Here is a 26425-nt window from a genome sequence, read left to right as displayed (position 1 = left end):
GTACTTCTCATTCCAGATCAGCTGAGGGCCTTTGCAGGTTTGCTCTCAGTTTAACTCCTTCCCCTCCTCCTTTCAGAAACCTCTCTAAGGAGGTAGCATCGGTGTAAGACAGACCACACAAGTTCCTTTGGAAACAGTTTCCAAAGGCTTAAAGACATTCAAAACCATTTTTTTTCCATCAGGAATACCAAATACAGTGATCCCTCCGTGTTTCCAGAATACATTTTCCTGGGGCTTAGTTTCCAAAACGCATCAGTTTGCAACACTCTTCTCTGCATTTCCTAGAAGCTGAGAAAGGCTAGCTAAAACCCTTGGGAACAGAGCTTTCTTGAGGAATACTTCAAGCTCTGTTGCTGGAAGAGTGTTCAAACAAGAAACAATATCCTGGCCCTTATCCATACTGGGTTTGTAACACATGTCCAACTTGAAAATCACAAGGGGTAGTGGGGGCAGGGGAAGAAAACCTCCACATTACAATAGTTTTGGTCAATTTTCCTGTGTAGCCAAAGCCTCAGCCTTTTGTTATTTATTTTTATGGCCACAGCAAGGATTAGTAGGAGGGAAGAATATGAAGCAAGGGGCTTTTATGAAGCTACTGCTGCTCAGAAGGCAAATTCTCCCCCCTCCCACACTAACCTACTTACAGACTGTTCCACCACAGCCCTGACACCAGAGCTCATTCAAGCTAGCACATACAAGAAACAGCACCTCCATCACAGATTTTCCTTTGCTAATCTAAGGGCCTGCCTACATCAAGAAAAGAAATCCTCCTTTCAGCATTTAAGGAGCAGGGAATTAACTTACCATAGAAATTAACTCCTTGGGAAATTTCTTCTTTCATCTATTGAGCTTTCAAGAGTAGTTGGGGGAAAGCATGTGTTCTTACCTTGATGAAGCTTCTCTGTGGGAGTTTCACAGCCTATTCATTCAGAAAAGCTGGTGGAATATTGAATATAGATGGTATGATTTCTTCTTAATACAAGTCAGCAGAAAAAATCCAGTATGATCTTATATTGACAGAATAAAATACTTCCTAAGACAGTGTAAGCCTATAAAGGTTGGGCTGGGTTGGTTTTTCTTCCAGACTACTTGAACAGAAGAATTATTTATTCTACTGATTATGCACGTTCCTAGGAAACCTCCCTATTCTACTTGGACTGATCTGTGGAAAATACTTAGCATCTGCTTTTCCATTGTCACTGTTGAGATATTCTTTTTCTTCAAGATAAGCCAAAGATCCCCTGCCTCACAACAATAAGCATGCCTGTATTTTCTTCGGGGTACTTTTGATTTTGCTATTATATCCAAATCACTATGCAGAGATGCTTACATAAGTATTATCATCCAAAAATCTATGAACAGGCAGAACCATGGCAGTTTATTCTGCAGCAAATACTGTGCTGCATACCTTGTCAACCCATAAATCTGGTCTGAATTTTAAACTGAAGCACAGAAGTGCCCCATGACTGGAAGTCACCCACATGATACTAAGAATGAGATAATTAACTCCCCCCAACATGAGAAATAATTTGTGCACTCACTCAAGTAGGTACCTGACCTAGTAATATGTAAGATTTAGTAATTCAGACTGCTCCACTGCTTCACAGATCTTAACAGTCTAAGAAGACATTTCTATTTGAAACAGTATTGACTGAATAGTCAGCAAACCTGATACGTTTTTAGACATCAACATCCTCAAAGAGCAGCAAATTAGCTGCAGCTATCAAGCAAACTGCAGTTATAGTTAAAAAATACCCCAAACAAACTGAACTACATTTTGAAGAAACTCTTAATACATTGGTGGAAAACATTTAGTGGTAAGAACACACACATGCAAACCTGAATAATTTGGATAGCGCTTTCCTTCAGTATCACAAAACTTGAAGTTCACTGATAGCGGCTTCCAGCTTAAGTCTAAAAATTACATTTTCCTTCTTTCTTGAACCAGTTTTGTTTGGTGACACGTACTGAAGCAACAGAGTGCACAAAAGACATATGTATCTACAGATACAATTTTCTTTTATTAACAAGATCTGTCATTACTGAACAAGGCAACTGGGAAATACAAGGACTAGACATACACATGAAAATTTTACAACTCGACAAAAAGTTGGCATATGACTTATATACAGATGTGATTAATAAAGGTTACGACTCTCCTGATTTTGATTAAACACAGTCCTAAGCACTTACATTATGAAAATATGAAGCTGATCATACAGAGGTCAAGCTCTGGAATCTAAAAATAAGAACAATTTAAAAACTTCGAAACCTTCTATGTCCATCCATTTTACAGAACATCACTACAGCTTTTCCCTACTACCATATACATGAAAGATTATCAAAAATATATTGATGGGTCTATCGCTAATCATGAATGCTTATATTTACATTAAGTTAGCAAATTCTTCACCAAATACTCTATATACAAAACTCAATTTGTCCTTTGTGAAAGTCATTAAAAAGTTAAAAACCATAGAAATGCCAGTTAGAAATAACACGTTCCAAAAATTGGACTTGTTTACAACAACTCAGAACAATTGAAAATAATTTATGAAAAATTATGCCATTTTAGTACATGTACTCTCACAACACTTTAGTTCCGATACAGAGTAGCAGGAATTTTGTCCTGTGTGTTCTTTGAGTGGTAAGGTCTCTTCCAGTAATGCTGCAAGGAAAAAGAGAAAAATTACTCTTAAACAGTTTGTTGTGAGTCATTGAATAAGGCAGAAATAATTCAAGGGACCAATACTCTTTCCCCCCTTCTCAGTGCAGGAAGCCCTATCCCCATTTGTACTGGCCCAAATACTCAATTCTCACTTCTTACTCCTTAGAGGCTAAAAGGGGAAGGAGGGAAAAAAAAGAAAGCAAGAGAAACCCAACATCCTCTGTACTTCAGTGCTATTCAGAAGGCACATATCCTTTCACCAGCAGCGGTTCTAGGTATGTTCTTGGCTGATACTTGAATTTGACTACCATGCTTTCACAGCATGTGTTGAACACCCCTAACAAAGTCAGCCTTCTCTGCCAAACTAGAAACCCCTCCAACCTCTCAATTGAAAAAGAGCTTAGACAGGAACCAGACGTTCGCTCTGCAGGCACTTCTTCTATAGACACGAGCACCTAAGGAATTCTGCAATACAAAACATGGATGCTGAATGAATCTACACATACTACTGATAAGACAGCTACTGAAACACGGACTCTTTTGAAACTAGGTTCCGCTCAGGCCCATCCAAGTACCAGAAATCAGTTTGAGAACACAGAAGCACAGTTTACAGTGCTTCTAGTATGTGAGAAAATAGCAGGTCTCAGCTCACTTCAAGTGACAGGCATCATGGAAACAATGCTGTGGCTCTTCACTGAATCAAATCAGTACAACACAATTGTTCATAATCACCACAATAACTTTGTCAAAGTGCTGACACCACATAACAAGCAAAAATAGAAATAGATCTTGCTACCAAATCCAAACGAAGTAGACAGAATTTCTCTTTTTAACTCTACAGATGCTGAATGCAGCTTCTATACTTGCTGTATAGAATCCCTACCTTCCAATTCCACTAAGGACCCTCCATGTGCTATTATCTCACCTATTTTTATTTATTCTTCAAACTCCATAATGATCAACTCTTAACTTATTCTTTATAAAACACAGGGGCAGAATGACATCTCAATCACCCTTAATCTACAAAGCCACACTCCAAGTCTTGATATTTTGTCCCTTCTTGTTTCAGATAGCCCTCCATTCTTTGGCTTTCCTCCTAAGTAATTACTCTAACTTGTCTTTCAGGTCATCTTCCTTATTCCTCTTAAATCAAGCTCAGTGAGGGAAAGAGTGTAACACCCTTGGCCTTCTCTTTTCTCTATTCTGTTCATAAGTAACATATCCAAAACACAAAATCCACTTATCTTCTCTATGTTGATGCTTTCACACCTACCAAACTCCTTCCCTCCTCCAATCTACTGCTTCTCTCTACACATTTTCACACATAGATCTATTTAGCAGTGCTCCTTCTCCAAACCCAAGTACTTTTCACCACAGCTGCTCTGGACAATCTTTGGCAATCTAAGCATCCTACTTAGGTTACAGATCAATGACAAATGCTCAAGTCTTCAAATCTTCCTTGTCCCTACATCTTTCCATGCAGTGACTACACTACCATTTTGCAGGTTTTCTGCAGTCTGTCTCTCTAAAACATGTTCTGCTTAGTCCACTTATATGTCTGAAACTCTAATCCAGTCCCTGAGCCTTTAGTTGTATTAGTCTCCCAATTTCAGGTTACCATACATTCACACAGTTGGGCTGGCAGAACTTCATGTGAGATGCAGAAGCAGTGAGTAGCTTTGCTAATGAATGTGAAGCCACAGTTTATCCATTTCCCTTTCATTATCACCTCAATCTGTGTCTGATTATCGCTGGCCTAGTTCTAGTTTTATAATTACTTCCTACCTCATACTTCGTAAACTCTCTAAAGCCAGGATTCTATACTGCTTGTTGGTACAGTACCTGGAACTGAAATATTTACAGCAATAAATTGGGATTCTTTGCATTGCAGTGATATGAATATTATTATAGACAAAATCCATACAGGAATTTACTCATTATCAGGATAACTTTCAGGTGTCTCAGATCTTACCAGTTTAATTTGTGCTCTGTCGCTGGACTTTTGGTCCAACGCTCTGAGTTTCTTCTTCTGGATTTGGGCGTTTCCCTGCACTAATGCCAGTACCAAGAGCCGTTCTTCCTGATAATTTAAAACCAGTATTTATATTAAGACTGTTGCACCTTTATATATTCAGGAAAAGTGTTGGTTTTTTTTTTTTGTTGTTCTTTAAATTACCTGCTTGCAATAAGTGTGATTGCTGATTGTCTCCATGAGCATAATGTAAGATACTACTTGCTTGACAGTAACCTGTTCAGATACAGTACATATTTATTATAATAAATCAAATTTAGAACTGCAAGCAAGTGGACAATTACATTCTTTACAACAACAAAAAAGGAGCCAATTGATTTATTTTCCATTAGCAAGAAAAATCCTGCAAGAAAACATCCTGAATGCAGAAGAGTTTTTATGATTAAAAAAAAGCCTCATTGGAGTCTAGAGCAGTTAAATATATAGGCACTTATATACAAACAGTGAACAATATTAAGTGCCTACACATTTACGCATTAATTTTGCGACAAGAAGAGTATGTACATATGCAAATAACCCTAATTTGTTATCAATTTTAAGATTTTTTTTCTCTTCCAAGTATCCTCATCCTTTTTGTTATTCTGTTATAGCAATGCTAATGAATCCTTAGCATAACTAATCTGTGAAGGAAAAAAACAACATATGTAAGTAATTTAAAGGAAGATGCAAACTATTTTCTGGTTCACAAACTATCTGCTGGTGACCTTGACACCAATTGCTCTGCATGAACAGTGCAAATGAGCAAAAGCAGTTGCAAGGTTTCTTATTCTGAACAGTTGCGGTGTTCTGGTGATGTTCTGGATGCTTAAATAAAACACTGATTACAATCTTTCATGATCGGTAAACACAACCTCTGTTAAGGCTGCAAAGAAAAACACTTGTGCTAAACTTGACTGCAACTTTGATCTATCACAAATCACAGGTTAAGTTTCTGTATAGTTAAAGTAACAAAAATTTGCCCCCATAATATGGGAATATCCACAGAAAACTGTAGAAATTGATTATATGTGAGAAGAGTGGTAGAGAAATCAGCTAAAAGGTACCATGCAAATTTTTGCTATCAGATACACAAACTGGACTTCTTTCTTTCAATATCTTTCATTTAGAATAATCTAATTTAGACTGTTTATTTTTTTTTTTTAGTCACGCTTGTGATCCCTCTAAATCAAAACATGCAAATATTGTTCTGTATGAGCATTTTAGAGATAAAAGTGATGAGACAAGGAAGTTCACTGTAAGAAATCATTTTTATGTTTCAAGAACAGAAATAAGGCCAGTTCAAAGTTGTAGACAGCAGCTGTCACCAAAAAAATCTATCCATGTTATTCTGATGTTTTGTCTGTTTTTCCACAGTTGCAAGGATTTCAAGATCCTCTATAGACAGGCACTGCCATAATACCTTGCTGCTGAATTCCACTGGCTCCTGCTGTATGAGAGTCCCCCAGAGCACATGGCTGAACAACTGCATGACCATCACCAGTTCCCAGCTGAGCTCCTGGAGAGACAGTAAAGACTTAAACATAACAGAAAATACAATTCCAGTTTCGAAATTGAAAATGTTGGGGATTTTGTTTCTGCTCTTCAAGAGGTAGACTTTGATTGAGTCTTTTTTCCCCTGCCACAAACCACCTCAGAACAGGTCTAAAGCTCTAACACTTTCATCTTTCCAAATTCACACTTGCAAGTTCAAATGAATACACAGTAAGCTCCTAGAAAACTGATACATTTCTGATGTAAAAAGTGAAAATACATGTACACATTTAGTATATATATTTCAAGAGAAAAGTGCACATAATATTAATTTATTAAACACTACTTTTTTTAAACTAAGCCTTTCCTGTCTTTTAATTCTTTGAACTTATGAAATTAAAGCTCAAGAACCCAGTTTTAACGAGCCTAGACTTCAATGCTTTCAGAAACTGTACTGGCTGAGAACAAGGTCCATCTTTCTCTGCAATCTACTTCTAACCTTCACTGAAGCCTAATAAGAACATAAACCCAAACCCAGTAAATTTCCAGTTCTGCTGTATCCTTTCATAAGAAGTCCAAGGTGTACCTAATATTCAAGATGTTGATGCACCGTGGATTTATACAATGTTAATACTGGTTTACTTTTTAATTAGTAACTACTTAATGCTAGTCTTTGTACGTTACAGTAAGCACAATATTTGTCTAATTTTCATGAGAACTATATGACAGATTCTATATTCAGTTTTCTCAAACCGCTGTTCACCATATTCTACTGTATTATGGTAGAACTAAATTCCACAAAGCAACCTGATGCTTAGAAAATTTTATGAATTAATAATTCTGAGTTGAAAACTCATAAATCGCTCCTTATTACAAGTACCAGGATGCTTGTAGACTTCTAGAAGAAAATCACATTCAAATGCTTTTGAAATCAAAGTGTTTGATACATGTTTATAAGTAGTTTCAGGGGGAAGAAAACAGATTAAAAATTCTTACATGTTTGAAATAAAAAAATCTAGAGTTTGTATTCATATATTATTGTGTTTATGTATAGATTCCATCTATACATAAATACTACCAAACTCGGTGAATAAATTTGAAAATGTTTGTGACTTACACTGAGAACTGCCTTGCGAATACAGTTCAGTTCTTTCCTACAATACATAATGCCAAGGACATTTAAAAAATAAGTTTGTGCTGTTCAGTTCCAATAATTTTATGTATTAAAAGAATTTGACTGACCTCCTGCACTGCTACAACCAGAAATGCTTTCTCCTGGTGAATAGCCCATGAGGCCACCATTTCCATTTCCATTTGGATTAGAAGGCACTGTTGCAAGAAGACCTACGCAATGAAATAAAACATACAACCGTGAAGACAGACTGGAAGAAAAGAAAAGATGAAGCGTAGCATGTTTTTTTTTCTAATGATAGCCAATTCTCCACCCTCACCCTGAGTGGTTTACGAACATTTATCTTGTCTACTTCTGGGATCTCGCCAAGTAATTTTACCTCAAAATTACTTAATAGGCATTTTCTACATAATATTCCACATAACTTTTCCCATATTCATTAGTTATACATATTTGTTGTGTTGAAGTGCAATGCATCCTGATTCAATATCCAATACTTAAACACACTGCCTGCTTACACCTTCCTGAGCAATACAAGCTTTACCTCTCAGAGCAAAGAGGATAGTCTTTCCTAACTAGGAAGAATGCTACCAGCAATTGCATTTGACTCTATTTGAGCAACAGTATTTACAAATGCAAATACAGTATGGTTGAAGTTATCAACCACACTAATTCTCTAATCACTGGTATTAAAACCTGTCTGTACAAGAGTACCAGGATGCACAGAAGACCCAGTTTAACCAAAGAACTTCCAAAAGCCCACAGAATAAAAAATTCTGGGTAAGACTTGGAAAGAGGCACTCCCCTCAGTCTTTCTTCCCTTTCCTTTATTACATCTTCATATTTTCATTTATATGATACACAACCCTGGTCACCACACTCAGCTCATACCTGATTACCATTGGTAGGGGACAAAATAACTGATAGAAGATGAGAGAAGTTTTGAAATAAATAAAGCAAATATTGTACAGCCATACCCAGTCCTCTGTATCGTGAAAGCTGCTGGTAGATTTGTTTCATCCTCTCAATATTCAGACGGCTTGCTTCTGCATGATTTACCATTGGTTTGGGATAATTGACTCCTATAATGCATTTTGCAGCCTTCTGGATGCTTTCAGGGGCATTCCAAGGATCATAGATGTATTTTGCAGGGAAACCTCTAAGTACTGGCAAATAACGTCTTAAAATAATAATAATAAAAAAGGTCATTTTAAGTATAAGGCCACTTGTCAGTTTAAGTTTAAACTGACATCCACAAATCACTGCAATTTCTGGTTGTGAATTACCTGATATAATCCCCATTTGGATCAGTTCTTCTGCCAAAACCCACAGGACAGTAGCAGTGAAAAAACTGCTGAAAGAAGGAACTACAGGATAGCCACATCCAGCTCCCAGCATTCACACTCCAATCTGCATCAAGTAAGAGCTCTTCAAAGACCTTGAGAAATGAGAGCAACAAGTTAGCCTGAACATGGCACAGCTTTGAGACACCTACACTCTTTCTTACCTGGCAATACTCATGGAATGCTCAGTACCTAAATGCCAAACTCAAGAACAAAATGTGACTGCCTTGGCTCTTAGTAAACATGTCAAAGCTATAACCAAAAAAAGTTATGCATTCTTGCATTAACACAGCCTTATAAAATTAAATCCCCAAAGGATGGCTGGAGCATGACTGCTTGCAAGTGGCATTTGTTGATTTCAGAAGAGTTGCTTCGTCACATTGGAACAGAGTAAGCTTTGCAAACTTTCAGAGAACAGGGAACACACAAAGCACATTTCAAGCTCAGATTGTCAGTCTGAATACCTCAGCCTGTGCAGCACCTTTCACTATGCAAGGAGTCCCAACAGCAGAATTCAAGAGTTTCTGGTTGGCACAAACACTCAGAAGTTGTATTCTTGAAGGCCAATAGTTAATCTAGTAAATGACAGTTTTGAGGTTACCCACATAAATTCCAGGAGGCATATGAACCAAACATGCTGTAGAATGGTGGGACAGATAATGAACTCTGGTCTGAAGACAACAACAACAAAAAAAATCTTCTCTGGTAACTGCTATCCTTATTATATTAAAAATAACCTATGAGGCTGTTGAAGATTTATGAGGGTTTTACTTTAAATCAGGAGCTCAATAGCTGTGAAACATTCAAGTTTCCAGCACCAATTGTATTTTAATTGCTAACACAGACATTACTAACTTGTATAAGTTAGTCTGCTTAGTCAAGATCACCAGCAGCTCAGGCTCACAAGAAATAAAGAGAAGCCTTATTCTTTGAAGAATATTCAAGTACCTTTTATAAAAACAGTGCACTGAGAAGTAATTTTCAAAACAGATACTTATTTAATACATATTTTTGCAAGTTCTTATATTCCTTTCAAACTTGCATCGTCTCCAAATGTTTCAAAGAAACAATCATCTTTTTCACACTAAGCCACTAAAATGTAACACTTTACTACTGGCACCCACCTTCAACTAATAGTATTCTAAAATAAATACTGTCGAACAAGGATATCCCTCTCAACATATATTTGATAAGGCATTCAGTCTAGAGTATTCACTGAATAAGTGTTAGAAAAGCATCTTTGTCTAAATAGATGCAACTGTTTGGAAAAAAAAAAAGAAAAAAACCAGTGTGTGTGGTTTTGGTTTTTTTGTGTGTGTTGGTGTTCGTTTTTTTTTTTAAACAAGATTTATCTTAAAACACTTTTAAAAAACTTTTTAAATAGAAAGTGACTCATAATGTAACAAGATCTTCAGATGAAGATTAAGTGTTAGCACACAACTGCTCCACTAGATGTTGCCATGTAATAAGACTTTGAAAACAAGATCACCGGGGAAGGCCAGATTAACTCTTGCGAGCTATGGACATATGAATTAAATGTGCTTCAGTGCACAAGTCTGAGCCCTCCATATATCTATTATTTCAAAAGTAAGCACAAGTTAAGTGTTTTTCTGTAATAGAGAGCTTTGTTGTTTGGCTGTATTACCTGTGTATGTGCATCTTTGAAGTCTTTATCGATGAACTGCAGAAGGAAAATTCCTAAAGCAGCTTATGGTGTTGTGTAACCAAGACAGTTGGTTTGTTTTTTTTAATTAAAGATTTTGGCTTACAACTAATTTGTGAAGAAAGTTGAAATTTCCTAAGATTAAACATATATGAGGTCACAATCCTGACGGCAAATAAACTCTTCTTTAGATTTCAAACATAAAAACTATTTCCAGCTGATTATCATTGCTTAGTACAAGATGTGTTACCCTTCTAAAAATATAAAACTGATTCAAAGGCTGAGACAACATTATTCCATTTTTTTCTTCGAAAGACTGACATTTGTAATTTGAACTTCAGCATCTCTTGGATACTTGCAAATAAATTAACTGCACTGAAACTCCAGCCACATCATGTTGTACATACTCACACTTCTAACTTTGGGCAAAGGGACAGAAATTGCTGAAAGGACATTCTCAAGCATTTAGTCTTCCCCCTTTAATTCCTGTGGTGCTCTCCCTTCACAGGAAGGCAGATGCAAGATGTGAGAACAGGAACTGTTCACACAGTACGACTAGAAAGAAATTTCAGTTACAAGAATAATCCACGTTTATTTGCCAAGATTTAGGAAGAAAGAACTGCAGACCTATTTTGACTGCAAGAAACACTGTAATATTCCAATGAAAGGGAGCATTAAATCAGTGGTGCTGTGAAGTTTTGTCTGTTGATCAGAACCGATTAAATTTTGGCCGCAGTTTAAGGTTTAAAATTCAACTTACAGCACACAGTGACAACAATTATAGAATGACTATCTGCAACTTTCATAGGTACTTTAAGAAATTCAAGAATAAGAAACAATACCTTCATTCCTTCTTCCCAGCTAATCCAGAGATCACCTCGAGTTAAAAAGCATGCTACGGCATGCCGGGCTAAATGGTGAATCCAACCTTCTTGGCGAAGCTGTGTCATAATAGCATCAATCCAAGGAAAACCTGATCTGCCTTCTGCCCATTTGGCCAAAGCCTCAGGATTCTTATCCCATGGGATTTGAACACAGATAGGATTCCCCTCCATTTTATCAAACCGTGGATTGTTAGTCGCCGCTGTGTAGAAAAATTCACGCCATAACAGCTGGCCATAGAGGGAGAGGGGAGGGGAACTGTTCTTTTTTACCTAAAGATCATCATTAAAGGAAAACATTTCATTAGGAGAAGTAGGGAAAAACCATGGCATCCAAGACTGTGTAGCTGACCATGTAGAAATCATACCTTTTTGTACAGATCCGTTAACTTGAAATAAAAGAGACGACAGGACAAACAGCCAAAGCGGAGGTAGGGGCTAAGCCCTGTAGGGCTTGCCAGGAGGGAATTTGCATTCATTCGTGGTCTTTCAAAGTTTGCTACCCAAGCCTTTAAAAAACAAAAAAACAACAACACACAAAACCAAACACAGAACAAAAACCACACAGCAGTATCAAACTACAGGCTAGGTACCAGCTTATAAAGTGAGAAATTTTGCACTGTCTGTAACTGACCTCAGGCACTGGACAAATGATCACCTTACCTACTATATCTAGGTGTTCCTTTTGAACCAGCAGAGTCTCTAGAAGGTCATTTATCCCTTCTCCCAGAACTACCTATCCTTTTCTTTTAAATACAGAGGAAACCTAAATAACTAGCAATATGTTAGCTTTTAGAAAAATTCCCCTTCAAAGTTATAAAAAGGATGTTCAAGTAAAATTACCTCCCAAGAACAAATAATTTTATTTCTGAGTGGAAAACTGTACAGTAGACTTCCTCTAAAATTCAAATTAAAGACAGCCTGCTACCAGCTTTTAAAACTGAGAAACAGCACCTTGATTTATGTAATTACATTGAGGCCTAGAGTTCAAGTCTGGGTTTGATTTTGTTCTAAAGCAACTTCCGGAATTCCTCTTTTCCAAAAAGTAGCAATGTTTCCCAGATATGTTGCACTTTCAGTGATTTGCAACATACCTTTCGTTCTAAATGTCTTTCCAATCGTGTGAGAGCCTCTGTTTCTCCCCCTGGCCATACTGCAGAAGGCAGACCATCTGTGTCAAAACCTGAAAAGCAAGTTGAAACAAGAAAATTCCTTGGTTGCTTATAATGTAGCTCAAAAAACCCAGTACATCTTACTGCACCTTAAGACCAACCCTAAGCTGGACACGTGGCAAAGTTATAAAATACTGTGCAATCAAGCTACAGGTTGGGAAGAGAAGGACTTGGCAGTGCTGGTCAATGAGAAGGTGAACATGAGCCAGCTCCAGTGTGTGCTCGCAGCCCAGAAAGCCAGCTGTATCTTGGGCTGCATTAAAATGAGCATGAGCAGCAGGTGATCCTGCCCCTCTACTCTGCTCTCATGGGACCTCAATTGGAGTATTGTGTGCAGTTCTGCTGTCCTCAACATAAAAAGGACATGGAACTGTTGGAACAAGTCCAGAGGAGGGCCACGAGGATGATCAGGGGACAGGAGCACCTCCTGTATGAAGATAAGCTGAGAAAGTTGGGGCTGTTCAGCCTGGAGAACAGAAGGCTGCGTGGAGACCTCATAGCAGCCTTCCAGTATCTGAAGAGGGACTATAGGGATGCTGGAGAGGGACTCTTCATTAGGGACTGTAGTGATAGGACAAGGGGTAACGGGTTAAAACTTAAACAGGGGAAGCTCAGGTTAGATCTAAGGAAATCCTTTTACTGTGAGGGTGGTGAGGCACTGGAAAAGGCTGCCCAAAGAAGTTGTGAATGCTCCACCACTGGCAGCGCTCAAAGCCAGGCTGGACAGAGCCTTGGGTGACATGGTTTAGTGTGTGGTGTCCCTGCCCATGGCAGAGGGGTTGGAACGAGATGATCTTAAGGTCCTTTCCAACTCTATCTATTCTATGATTCTATTCTAAGTCTGGTCAAAGCCCATTCAACAACACATTCAATTTCTGCAGCAAAATCCAATTTTTGCTTTTACATTTACATTAACTCACAAGTATTACATGCTGAATGGTTTTACTTCAGTTCCACTTTCTAGGTTTTTTTGTTATTTTTGCAAAAAGTGACCTTATCATTTTTCAAATTATTTTCAAGTTCTCAGCTCTGCAGCTATCCCCAAAATAACTTTTTTTCTTTTGGTTTAAATTACTACTAAGAATCAACAATTGCTATTGTAATTTACAGGATGTCTAAAATCTTCTTCCACCAAATTGAAAGCACAAGTGGTATCTTCAGAAAATCACAGGTTTCATTGACCTTAACTTAAATAACACATGAGGATTATTGTCAGATTGATGATAAACACATACTTGAGATGCAAAAGAAAGACAAAAAGAAGGTACAGAATTTCTTCCACACCCCCACAACTCCCCCAGGATTGTTCACCAAGTGCATTAGATGACACATCTGCCTATAGTTTAACCACTCTCTAGAGAGTTCTTTTCTTAAAATAGCTTTAAAAGAAAGGTCTGTTTTATGAGAGGTCAAACAGACTAGACAGAGCAGCTATAGACTAGCTAAAATCTATCCAGACCCCTTTATTATCAATTTGGAGGTCATGCCACATTTGTTTGTATTTCCAGGTGGGCAAGAACAAGAAAGAGAAGGAGGGGGATTCACAGGATAATTGGTTCCTATTTTTCTTAAAATTAAATCTAGAGAAACATAAGACTTCCCATCCTCCCCCTGCCAAGAAGTCTCAAAAAACATTATTTGCCTTATTATGATCTTTTTCTCTTTTCTTTTTGGCATTGCAATACAAAAGGGGTTTTTAAATTAATTTGTAAAATGACAGATTAATGACCTGAAGCACAAAGATACCAAATGCATTTAATACAAAATGAAGTATCAAAGACTATTAGTAGCTTAATGATTATTTGGTACCATGGGAAAATGGCTACGCTGTATTATACGAAGCCAAACAGTACTTAGTATAGTTTCTTCTGACCTTCCATTTAAAAGAAAATGACTAAAATTCAGAATTGATTATTGGGTTTTGTTCCTTTTGTATGTCATAACTGGTATCAGTTTAACCATTAACCATATGCAGAGTCTCTTGTGCTTATTTTAAGTACTATGTTTTTAGTAGTAGATTACATCTTACGTGTTTCAAAATGTCAAAGCAATTTTAGAACATACCTAGCTCTTCAAGTGATGGGACACCGTATTTCTCATCATGGTCATCTGAAAGTGGAGTAGTACATTTTTCCATTACTTCTGGGGTTATAGTCTCTACTGGCATCTCCAGTGGTTCCATTCTACTAATTAGGGTCTGGAATCGCTTGTAAGTAAGAGGAGGCTGTCCTCCATTTAATTCTATTATTCTGAATTGGCAAAAAAGAGGGGAAAAAATAAAAAAGTTTGTCAGACAGTAGTATATATATATATATAAATACACACAGAGAAATATCTTCTTACCTGCCTGTAGCATGTTATATAAAATTGCAAATATACATGATAATCCAGACTGTGGACTTTTTTTTTTATCATCCTTTTTTACCCACTAGGGAGACACATAAATTAACTGTTTATAAGGAAGTAAGTTATTCTCATTCCCAGGTTTAGGAAGGTCCCTCGGAAATAAGTAATGAATATGGACAGCTCAAGGCAAAATAAAATGCAGATCAGCAAAGCAGACAAGAGATTATAGCTACCCAAAGATACATCCAAGTCACATACAACACTACTATTTGCATAAAAAAATACCTATTTTTCTGTTCTGGTATTAACAGTAGTCAGTGTTACAACTCTCAATATAGGGAACAATTAAGGTTTAGTTTTATACACAACTGTTGTAAAAACACAGAGCTTACATATTTTGCATTGTCACCTCAAGTATGTCTAAAATCCCAGAAACAGGAAAAGTTCAAAGAAATAATTTACTAAAATGGTAGATGGAAACAACTGTTCATTTGATTCAACTGTGCTTGGGCAGGGAGAGAAGAAAAGGAATTTTCAATTTAGGACTAAAAAAAAAACCCAGGTATTTGTTTCAAAATAGTAAATATCTCCCTTTCCTCCCATACATCTAGCTGCTTCTCATACATTGTCTTGTAACAGAAAAAAAACAGGCATCTATCACAGTAAGTTACTCAATATTTTAAGAGAAGCCAAGTCATACTTTCAAATACTTCAAGGATTATGTTTCTATAATAGGAAGCTAATACTAATCCATTTAAATAGATCTGTTGAAAAATATAAACAAGATATTAAGTAAGGAGATGCAGGGATATCCAACAATCCCCGATTACTTACTGGATACATAACTGGTACTAAGTACTTCTTGAAAAACAAAGGACTTTCTGCTAACGGTTTACAGCAAGTGAAATAAGGACAAAACAATCTGACAAAACAACCAAGCAGTAATCTTATCTGGGAGAAGTTACAGGGATGTTTGAGTAACTTCATTAAAAAAGACAGATAATTAACATGATCATTATTTTCATAAGAACCCCAAACCAAAACTGTATTTCAGATACAGTTATGTATCTTTTTCGGAGTTGCAAAGACCTACTCAATATGTAATAAAATTTGGATGGATGCATGGACAGACAGACAGATGCATGGATAAAAGAGAAACACAGAACAAATCTGTAGTCTTCCTAACTATGAGGTGTTCCCCACAGAAAGCAGCACACAATATCTAACCAAATACTACATAAAATTCGTATTTCCCTTTTAAAATCAGAGTTAATGGTAACTTACTTGTCTAAGTCGTATAATGTATGGGAAATTCGAACAATGACCTCCACTCCAGCTTCACTAGCCAGCTTCTTGATTGCTGCATCTCTTTCCTTCCCAAATGGTTCAGAATCATATTCAATAGAAAGTTTCGCAATATTCCATTCCTGCAACACAAAACAAAAATCTGGTCCTTCAGCAACTCAGCTGCTTGATGGAAGGCGAGATGAACGAGAACAAGAAGGACAGGGACAAGATGGAACACCAGTTAGTACCTGTGGACAGTTGTCAGAGATACACAAAGGCCCAAATTACATTAGACACCCAGACTCACAAAAATAAAGTCTAGCCTTCTGGCATCCAAGTAGGAACCAGGCATAAGAAAAGCCTTTATCTGTCCCATTACTGTGGGCGCACATCATAATGGAACAACATCTGCGTACATTGTGAAAACTCAGCTGCTCTAACTATGGGATTTATGTACCTGAAGACACACAGCAAAAGGAAAAGATGACAGAGGTTGTTTTCTGTCCATTGATCAGCAGCTGTATTTTGCTCTGCAGAAGTTTTTCACTTATGTCTGTCAACTTTAACAGCAGAACTTAAGAATGGGTTGGTGAGGCAAAATAGCTGCTCCCCCGGAACCAAACATCACACAGATTTCCTTCCCTGTTTCAAACCCCTACCCCTTACCCACCAGAACAGGCAATCTTCAAATTCTCCATTTAAAATAAATAATAGTAAAAAAAAAAGAACAACTCTGTCTCCTAAAAAGAGGACACCTTGAAGCCTAATATCCTCTATGTTACAGATGCTGTTTCCAAGGCCAACAATAACAGGTGGGGGAAAAGAAGCTAAGAAAGGGATCAACTAATGGCTAAGGCTTCTGCAGAGGAGGGAAAATGGAAAGGTGAAGTATGCACAGAAAGATCCTAGAAAGCCATCCTGCCAATCAAACTCAAAAAATACCCTTCTAATCCCTCAGAATCTTAATCGGTTGATTTAAATATACCAGACAGACTATTTCAGAGACCTGGATTTACAACAAAGAGACAAGGGGCACTCGACGCTCTTCACCTAGTATGCTCTTTCACTTCTAACTCTAGCTCTTTCCTAGATGAAGCCCAAGTACAATCCTGACTATAGGCAATTCCAAAGAGTGCTTGCACTTTGAAAGAAGGTTTGGCTCCTTCCATCATTACGCCTGCCAAGACAAACCAATCAGGCCCTGAGTCCTCAAGCGACCTCCCACACCCTCATGTATTATTTATTTTTCATTTCATAATGTAAAACCATAAAAAACGTGTCCAAGAGCCAGAGCCATGTCCCCAGGGGAGCCAAGGAATTCCGAGCAAGTGTTACGTGATGTGAATACACCAAGGTCACATCAGCATGAGCTAGGCACTTAGAAGTATGGACACAGTACCTACACATACTAAATCATTAGAAATCTGTTCCATTACTGGAAGAAAAGAAACCAACCAAAAAAAAAAATGTAAAGTCAAAGAGCAACTCAATTCAATTGGTGATAAGCACATGAGAGGAGAAAACCCCAAATCTAACAAAAACAACCTTAAAGGGAAACTGCAAAGATAGTTAAGTATTTGCATGGATAACAACTTGCACTGAGGTATATAGTACAAGAAATATTCCTAGTTTAAATTAGTTGTATTTATGGTTAGAAACAACTGCAAGGTGGCGTTTACCTTGAAAAGTCTGGGGAAAACATCTGCTGGCTGTCCACGAATAACAAATAAACGTGAGTTCAGTTTCCGTAGATTGGCATCAAGATCCTCAAGACACTGAAGCAGGAATCTGCAAGGAATAGTGAAGAAGCATTTATTTTCTGACACAAACCAGACAATCTTACAATAGAAAAAGGAACAAAGAGGAGCAACTCAACAAAGAGTATGAAACCATCAGTGTTTGGTACGTACTTCGGTGAAGCATGCATGTTCACATCATAATCACACTTAGCTTACAGTAGTTCAATGCCATATAATTATTCAACAACACAATTTGGAAAACCAAACTGTCATTTAAGTTTTCATCTTAACACTATTCAACTCTGGAATGGACTAAAACATATTGTGCTGGTTTTGGCGAGGATAGAGCTCATTTTCTTCACAGTAGGTGGTAGAGGACTATGGTTTGGATTTGTGTTGGAAACAGTGTTGGTAATACAGAAGTGTTTTAGTTACCACTGAGCAATGCCTACACAGATAAAGGTCCTTCCAGCTCCTCACCCACCCACCCCCCCCACCAAGTGAGCAGGCTGGAGGTGCTCAAGAATTTGGGAAGGGACACAGAGGGAACAGCTGACCCAACTGACCCAAGGGATATTCCATGCCATATGGCACTGTGCTCAGCATATAAAGCTGGCAGAAGAATAAGGAAAGGGATGTTTGGAGTGATGGCATTTGTCTTCCCAAGTAACTGTTCCATGTGACAGAGCACTGCTTTCCTGGAGATGGCTGAACACCTGCCTATCAATGGGAAGTCATGAATGAATTCCTTATTTTGCTTTGCTTCAGTACATGTAGCTTTTGCTTTATGTATTAAGCTGCCTTTAACTCAATACACAAGTTTTCTTGCCTTTATCCTCAGATTTTTTCCCATCCTGCCACTGGGGAAGCGAGCGAACAGCTGTGTAGTGCTTAGTTGCCAGCTGGGGTTAAACCACAATGCATACTCAAGTCTTAACTAAAACTAGAAGTATCTTGTCACTCTAAAGCACACAACAGGAAAAAAAAAAAACAAAAACAAAACAAACACTACCACCAAACACAAACAGAAACCAATCAGCTCTTGGCATACTGCTACTAAACGTCCTCTGGTATGCTGTTTTTAGTAACATAAACTATCACTTTGGCCTTCATTTATAAAAATAGCCCTCTATAGAACAAACAGTTTCATGCATCTTGGCTGTAACCTCACCCGAATTATTTAATGAGCAAAGCAGCAAATAAGGGGGGGGAGGGAGGGGGGAGGAAGGAAGATGAGGTCCTGCAAATCTGCAAGTGTTCAAGAGAAACAGGTATTTGCACAAAGGATGTTGAGGCAGGTTCACAAGTGCGAAGATTTATTAGTGGGTACAGTAACTAAAAATAATTACAATGGTAAAAGTTGTTCAGGGAAGAAATGAAAGCAAGAGGAAGGAGAGGAGAAATGAAAACTTTACCTTGAGGCCAGTCAGATAGAGAGATGCTGGGGTCCCTAGATGAGTGCCCTGCCCTGGACTCCTCTCCAGTGAAACAAGTGGCTCCACCACAATATTTTTCCTCATAGCAATAATAATCTTTTTCACCAGGAGCTGCTCAAACCCTGTCAGCTATTCCAACTTAAAATGCTGCAGGCACTCACCAAAGTTCATGCTGCTCATCAGGGCAGCCACTGAGTCAGAGCCCGCCAGTCACTAACCTCTGTGCACGCACATTATTGGATTCCCCTGCCATAAACCAAAAGCTACACCCAAAGGGAGAGGGCAAAGAAAGAGGAGATTCCCACACTGCAGGCCATTATTCCTGAGAGCGCCCGCTGTAACAACACTGTGTGCAGATGCCAGGCCACAAGGATAACATCACAGGAGCAACTGCCCAAGAACAACGCTGGGAGGGCAGTGCCATAAGGCCCTGAAGACACTGCACTTACAGCCTGGGTGGAACAGTAGGGAGCTACCAGTGAAGGGCAGGCTGCACCACTGCCAGTGCCCACAGCATTGCAAAGACAAAGGCACGGACCAAACAGGTTTCCTGGTATCAGGAGATCATGCAACACCTTGGTTTTGAAGAGTAAATCCTAAAAAATAGCCAGTTACAATGAAAATGCTGTACCTTCTAAGAGGGATGCAGCACACATGACTGTTGTAAACCTATTAACATATGTGTGGCTGACTTGATCTGAGAGGGTAACTGCAGGCAAGTCTCAGAGGAAGTCAGAGTACAAGAATACAACACAGCTTCTTGGTTGGCAACTATGCTCATATGTTTTATAACCATAACAAACCAAAACCGCCTAATCCTCTCACTTGGCTAAATTAAGTTTTGTTTTGAAAAAACTCCAGGGCAGTGAGACCATGAAGCATGAAAAGTAAAAAAACTTCTGCATACTCATTTAATTAGAAACCGCACAGGAGTAATTTTAAGAATCAGACGAGAATTGCATATGCTTCTATCAGAGGGAACTTAGGCCCCATGTTCCCAGGTCAAAGTCAGCTCCAGTTGGACTCTGAAAAGTACAGCTTCATTTTATCTTTCATTTTTCAAGAAGCATATACATTCACAGACTTCACAAATTGTTACGATGAAAACTGCAATAGTGTCCCAGATACCTTTGGAACAGTCCAGGAGAGCTTGAGGTTTTTTTTCTTAGTTTGTGTAACAGAATATAGGGAAAGAACATGAAGAGAAACTGGTGACAAAAAACACTTATAGCTATTCAAACTAACAGTCTGTCTTTCAGGAAACTTAGGGTTTGTTCCTATTGGCATTTCAGTTTCCTCTATTTTCTCAATTTCTTTTCTTCCTAACCTGACTGACCACAACAGACAACTTCTAGTCTAGACTTGGCACAAAATCCTATTCAAGAAGATTACATGCACTGACCCAGTCTCCAATTCACATCTAAGATCCCTAAACTTGCCCTTAATACTGTTTAATCTCTATTTTGTTGGGTCTTCAAATCCCCTTTATTATCTCTCTTAACTATCGCTTATCACACTCCAGCATTTCAATCTCCATAAAAACTCTTTCATGTACTTAACAAACATAATGGTATAAACTCATAAAATATATGTAGGAATGGAGTGGAAGAGTGGCAAGGGGACACCTGAACAAAAAGAGAACAAATGAAAAACAGCCAAACCATAGATGGTGTTGCAAGACTCGCTGAAAGCACACTGTTATAAAATAAAGAACCTAATTAAACCCTAGTAACCCTATGATATCTATAGTAATACCAATGCAAAAGAATACCACTTCTGACATTCAGAACACACATTCAGTTTACAAGTAGTTACACTGAATACATGTACAGTTTATTAAGCGTATCTAAATCCTTCAGTTGGACCAAATGTGTTTTAACAAAATGTGCTTCCAATAATTAATAACCTACTTTGTTTTTACCAACTCTATTTATGCTATGTCACATCAAAAGGCATTTTCTCATTAAAATGCTAATAGAAGTTGTCTAACAAAAAACCTTTACACAGATTTATAGAATCATACAATAGTTTGGGCTGGAAGGGACCTTTAAAGGTCAACCCCTCCTGCAATGAGCCTTGCTCAATTAAAAATGAACCTTCTTAAATCATTGGGTTTAGATAGAGCCCGTATCAAGAACCTTAACAGTTGAATCAACTACTTACCATAACCAAAGTTTTCACCTCTTTTTCTCATGAGCACCTTCAAAACTTGCAAAACATCTTTACTGTGCTTGCTAACTAACATGCTAGGTACCTCCACAGATACAAATTACTCCGAATTTAAGGAAGGAAAATTCTACATTTCAGAACTTCTGCATGCATCCAACATGTTACCACATGCCTGTGTGAATAGGCTCACGTGAAAGGAAATTTTTAATTATTCCAGCTCCCTGGGACAACTCCTAATTCCTGCACTTTCTCCAATTTTGGCACGGTATGGCATTTCAATGCAATGCATTTATCTCCTGTCCTAGTAAATTCATGTCTCATCTATAACACACACTGGTATGTTGTGGTGGAGTAATAACATATACACAACATGCAAACCCCCACACTTACATAGCACACTTAATAATTCTCAGCATTCAACACATTCTCACAGTGAACTATTACAGGACCTAGAAGAAAAGGGTTTTTAGTTTTCCAACATAATCATTTTGACTGCTAATACTTGTTTGCAAGTGAATCTAGTTCTCAACTAGAGCCATGCTGCAGCACAGAAATATACAGGTGTTTTGCTCAGTGCAAACATTTAGGGATAGTAAGAACAGTATTCTAGCACAGACAAGCCAAAATTATTTGAGTTTTCTTTCTGAAGAGACACACGAATATGTTCATAAACATGTTCTTTTCATAGTATAACATAAATTCAAGTGTAGTGGTTGACACGCTGGAGGGAAGGGATGCCATCCAGAGGGACCCTGACAGGCCTAAGAGGTGCCCCAACGCAAACCTCACTAAGTTCAACAAAGCCAAGTGAGAGGGCCTACACCTTGTCTCCTGAGTTGAGGCAATCCCAGGCACAGGTTGGGCAGAGAAGTGGTTCAGAGCAGCCCTGCAGAGAAGGGCCTGGGGGTGTTGGTTGATGAGAAAATGAACATGAGCCGGCTCCAGTGTGCTCTCAAGACCAACCGTATCCTGGGCTGCATCAAAAGGAGCGTGACCAGCAGACCTCTACTCTGCTCTTGTGAGACCTCACCTGGAGTACTGTGTGCAGTTCTGGTGTCCTCAACATAAAAAGGACATGGAACTGTTGGAACAAGCCCAGAGGCGGGCCATCAGGATGGTCAGGGGGCTGGAGAATCACTCCTGTGAAAACATGCTGAGAGAGCTGGGGTGGTTCAGCCTGGAAGAGATTCCAGGGAGACCTCAGAGCAGCCTTTCAGTACCTAAAAGGGGGCCTACAAGAAATCTGGAGAGAGACTTTTTACAAGGGCATGTAGTGACAGGACAAGGTGGAATGGCTTTAAACTGAAAGAGGAGAAATTAGACTAGGTATTAGGAAAAACTTCCTCACTATGAGGGTGGTGAGGCACTGGCAGAGGTCGCCCAGAGAAGCTGTGGCTGCTCCATCCCTGGCAGTGCTCAAGGCTAGGCTGGAAAGGGCTTGGATCAACCTGGTCTAGTGGAAGGTGTCCCTGTCCATGGGAGAGGGCTGGAACTGGGTGAGCTTTAAGGTCCCTTCCAACCCATTCTGGGATTGGTAAATTTGTCTGTAAACTGAAACAAAATATAAAACCTCCACCTCATAAACAGGAATTTTTTCAGTATATGAGCTCTTGAGGCAGTTTCTTCATAGCAGCTATGAAATTAGGAGCTACCAGGCTTGAGTTCTATTATACTTTACACCAAACTGTGGCAATTAGGATCTATTTAAATCTCTCCATAGAGTAACAGGTCATATTTCCAAGTCTGAAATATAAACCAACTTTTCCTTCTCAACCTAAGAGTCAATGGGAAAGCACTTTTTGACTTCGAATGACTATTAAAAACTACATGACATCATTAAAAAAAGACATAAAAGGATGAACAGATATTTTTATCAGATTAGAGCATCAGCCCAGGTTTCTGTATATGGTCTGCAACTTCCCTTGGACAAACCAAAGGAAGGAAAAGTTCACCATTAATGTCACAGTAGCAAACTGCCACAAGCACATGCCTGACTGAGATGATGGCAGGAGACAGAAAAGACTTATTTACTGTAAGTCTAAGTGAAGATGCCAATGCAAAGCACACCTGTGCTTAAGCAACATTCTTAGAAGGCATAGCACACATTTTGCTCAGGATCATCCAATTATGACATTAAGAATTTTCTTGATAGCTTCTGAGGTCCACATTCTTTAAAAGATATGAATATAAAATCTTGGCTGTTTACTCCAAGAAACCCTAGAATCCTCCCTGCTGCCAATCATGCAAAGTCTGCCTTTGGTCCAAAAGCTAAACTAAACGTTCTGCCCCCCTGCACTTTAAAAGTGACTGCCAAAAAATGGTCTGCATAATACAGATAACAATTTTAGCTAATATGCATCTGAAATAAACCGATACCATCAAGGCAGAAATTCAAGAAGTTAAATAACTAATTGTTAACACAGTTAACCATTAACAAAGTGAACAAAAGTAAGCACTACAACATGCAGCCTTCCTGGCTCTGCACTATTAACGTGATTAAAGACTTTCTCCAGGGAGTAAGTCAGGAGCAGTTTATGAAATATGCAGCACTTTTATTTAGGAGACTTGCAAGAAGGATACTTACAGACACACTGTTCAAGGGTACCATTAAGCCTAGTTTGGGGTTACTTTTAGGAGTAATAAACACCCAGAAACTGCAATCACACACAACCATCCTTCTTGTCAGTCTGAAATGAGAATAGTTGCTGGGAATTGAGGGGACTTAAAGTGCAATGCCTTCTCTTTCAGGCATCATTCACATCTGAAAATGGTGGTGCTAAGCCATTAAAGAATCAAGAAACTTCACTTCCATGCTTTTTCCTGAACCGATCCAGATTCTGAACTTAACCATTAGGCAAGGCAGGAGTGTTAAGACTGCATAGCCACTTCCACACAAGAAAAAGGAACCTAAGCTTCCTTATTCTGAGGAGCACATTTAAAATGTTGAGTGAAAAAGAAAAGCCCTAAAATTTGTTTCATTCCTAGGTTTAATATTTTGACCTATGACTGGTCAACTTCCAGCAATCCATCCAAAACTTCTGTTTAGCCAATCCTTTGAAATACTTTCTATCTACCCACTAGTCCTCAAGCCAAGCCATTGATTACAATTTCTCCAGGGAAAGAATAGAACTTTCAAACAAGAGACTCGTGTCATCATGGATATCTGATTGCCTCCCAGACTTTGTCTATCAGAATTATCTTAAGTGGCCTAACATCTGCTAGTTTTATCTTCCCATTCAATTTTTTTTTCCAACATTGCTATCACATAGTCCTCCATCTTCCACAATAATGGATTCAATAAAAACAAAGAATATTGTATAACATCAACCACATTGTTTTGTTTGAGTACAGTTTGCAGCATTAGACTCCGATTCTGTTAATAAATTACACAACATTTATTTCTCTTCATGGGAAGGGGGGGCAGTGGGGTGAGAGCTCCTCTCTTTCGTATCAGCTATTTTGCCGTATGTTCTGTTAGGTCATTATGAAAGCCCAGCACCATTTAGGTAAACACATTCCTCATACTAGTTTCTACAGGAATCATTAGGTATAACTCACCTAATACCAAAACAGAGTATGAGACACTAAGAAGTGTCTCAAATTAGATGTACCTATATATATTTAATATTTTACAAGTATATTTTCCTGTTTGATTCCCACCAACCAATGTGTCTTAGTGCAAGCAGTATATGCTTATGAAACTCTAAGAAGATTAAGCTCAGACAGGATTTAAGTGTTATGTACACTGCACCGCATCCTTTGGCAGCAAGCCACAGTAATATTTTCCTATTACCAAATCAAGGTCACAGCGGCATGCCTTACTATATTACATTGTTTCAGCAAATGGCACATACAACTTCCACATCTGAAACAGGTATACAATAATACATTTCATAGAAGTAATATCCTTTAAGCTTATACAAAAGAGCAGGAAAAGTTCCATGTTATTCAACGCCAGATACTTAAGTGAAGTGGCTGTGGGAGCTAACTAATCTCCTGCAGGGTTGCTCTAGTCGGTGGAAAAAAAAAAAACAGCTTCTTTAGAGTGCAATTCAGGACTCCAGCATCTTTCATAACTCAGTAATATCTGATCCACATGCAAAACCAAAACCAAACACAGACCATGAAGTGCATTACTTTGCTTTTTCTCCTCCTAATACTTACTACCGTTATAATCTTCAAGCCAAAGTTTGATGAAGGTGATGGAGGAAGAACGCAAGATACATCCAAGTCTGCAAAAAGCTGAAATATTCATAATTGCTGCAAAAAATCTTCTTAAAACCAAATTTAACTCTTTGAGAAAGGATGAAAGAAGGAGCTGCAAACAACTGAAAGAAAGTGAGTTTAAAATTTAATCTCTCCAAGACGAGCCCTTTTGGGTGATTCTTTTTTGAAGCTAAGTAGTAACGACCATTTCACATACGTAGTGGGACTAGAATACCAACTACAGCAATCAATACTGCTCCATTAGAACAACAAAATCATTTTAATCTAACCTAGTTTACATCGGACACAAAGCTAGCATCTTCTTAATTATCATTCCTCGTTCATTTCTTTCCAACTGAACTACCTTTGCAAGGTTAGTATTCCTCAAAGGAAGAAAACACACAACATTTTTGTCCTATTCAAAAGACATTCATAACCTCCCAAACAGCAATCTGTATTTGGTTCCTATCTTGTGAGCCATACGTCACAGCAAATAGTGTATTTAGCTTCTGTAAAGATCTGGAACTTAACTTCACATTCAAAGGGCACCTACTATTAATCTAAACTCTTCCCATATAACTAGCAACAAACATCTCAAATTACTTGCTTGTTACAAAGGTCAGCCTTCTGGTGATACTAACAGGCTCACAATTTCCTAAATGTCTACCCCAGGGTCTTCCATTCTTCAATGCATATATTCTGTGTTTATTTTTCTCTAATCCTCTAATTCCAATCTGATATATTAAAGTCCTTACTATTTGACTTCAATTCCTTATGCCTACACTCTTCCCAGGTAGAAACTAGCTGGATGCATAAAGGAAAACCCAAGACCAAACAAATTTATTTGCAGTGAGGACAGCTGGGAATATAAGACCTAGGAG

The 26425-nt window shown here is 38.3% G+C and overlaps 1 protein-coding gene across 6 annotated transcripts in view; it reads right to left on the bottom strand.

Moving 5' to 3' along the window:
* Positions 1-2002: 2002 nt before the first annotated feature.
* Positions 2003-26425, bottom strand: part of CRY1 (cryptochrome circadian regulator 1) — a 38630-nt gene continuing 14207 nt past the window's right edge. Inside the window, exons 2-14 of one of the 6 annotated variants that reach the window (XM_062602741.1) lie at positions 17674-17782; positions 15992-16134; positions 14426-14610; positions 12284-12372; positions 11558-11698; positions 11151-11462; positions 8589-8740; positions 8280-8482; positions 7413-7514; positions 6100-6213; positions 4845-4916; positions 4641-4748; positions 2003-2668 (exon numbers count right to left, since the gene is read on the bottom strand). In XM_062602741.1, coding sequence (XP_062458725.1) covers positions 4645-4748; positions 4845-4916; positions 6100-6213; positions 7413-7514; positions 8280-8482; positions 8589-8740; positions 11151-11462; positions 11558-11698; positions 12284-12372; positions 14426-14610; positions 15992-16134; positions 17674-17782 — 1726 coding nt within the window. In that variant the 3' untranslated portion in view covers positions 2003-2668; positions 4641-4644. The remainder of the gene's footprint in view (positions 2669-4640; positions 4749-4844; positions 4917-6099; positions 6214-7412; positions 7515-8279; positions 8483-8588; positions 8741-11150; positions 11463-11557; positions 11699-12283; positions 12373-14425; positions 14611-15991; positions 16135-17673; positions 17783-26425) is intronic. The other 5 variants (XM_062602742.1, XM_062602745.1, XM_062602747.1 and 2 more) reach the window with 5 other exon arrangements.

This window comes from Pezoporus occidentalis, unplaced genomic scaffold, assembly GCF_034315485.1.
Source record: "Pezoporus occidentalis ecotype Australia unplaced genomic scaffold, CSIRO_AGI_Poc_V1 ctg78, whole genome shotgun sequence".
Taxonomy (NCBI): Eukaryota; Metazoa; Chordata; class Aves; order Psittaciformes; family Psittacidae; genus Pezoporus; species Pezoporus occidentalis.
Note: the sequence above shows the minus strand (reverse complement) of the source record. Positions and strands in the feature narration are given on the sequence as shown.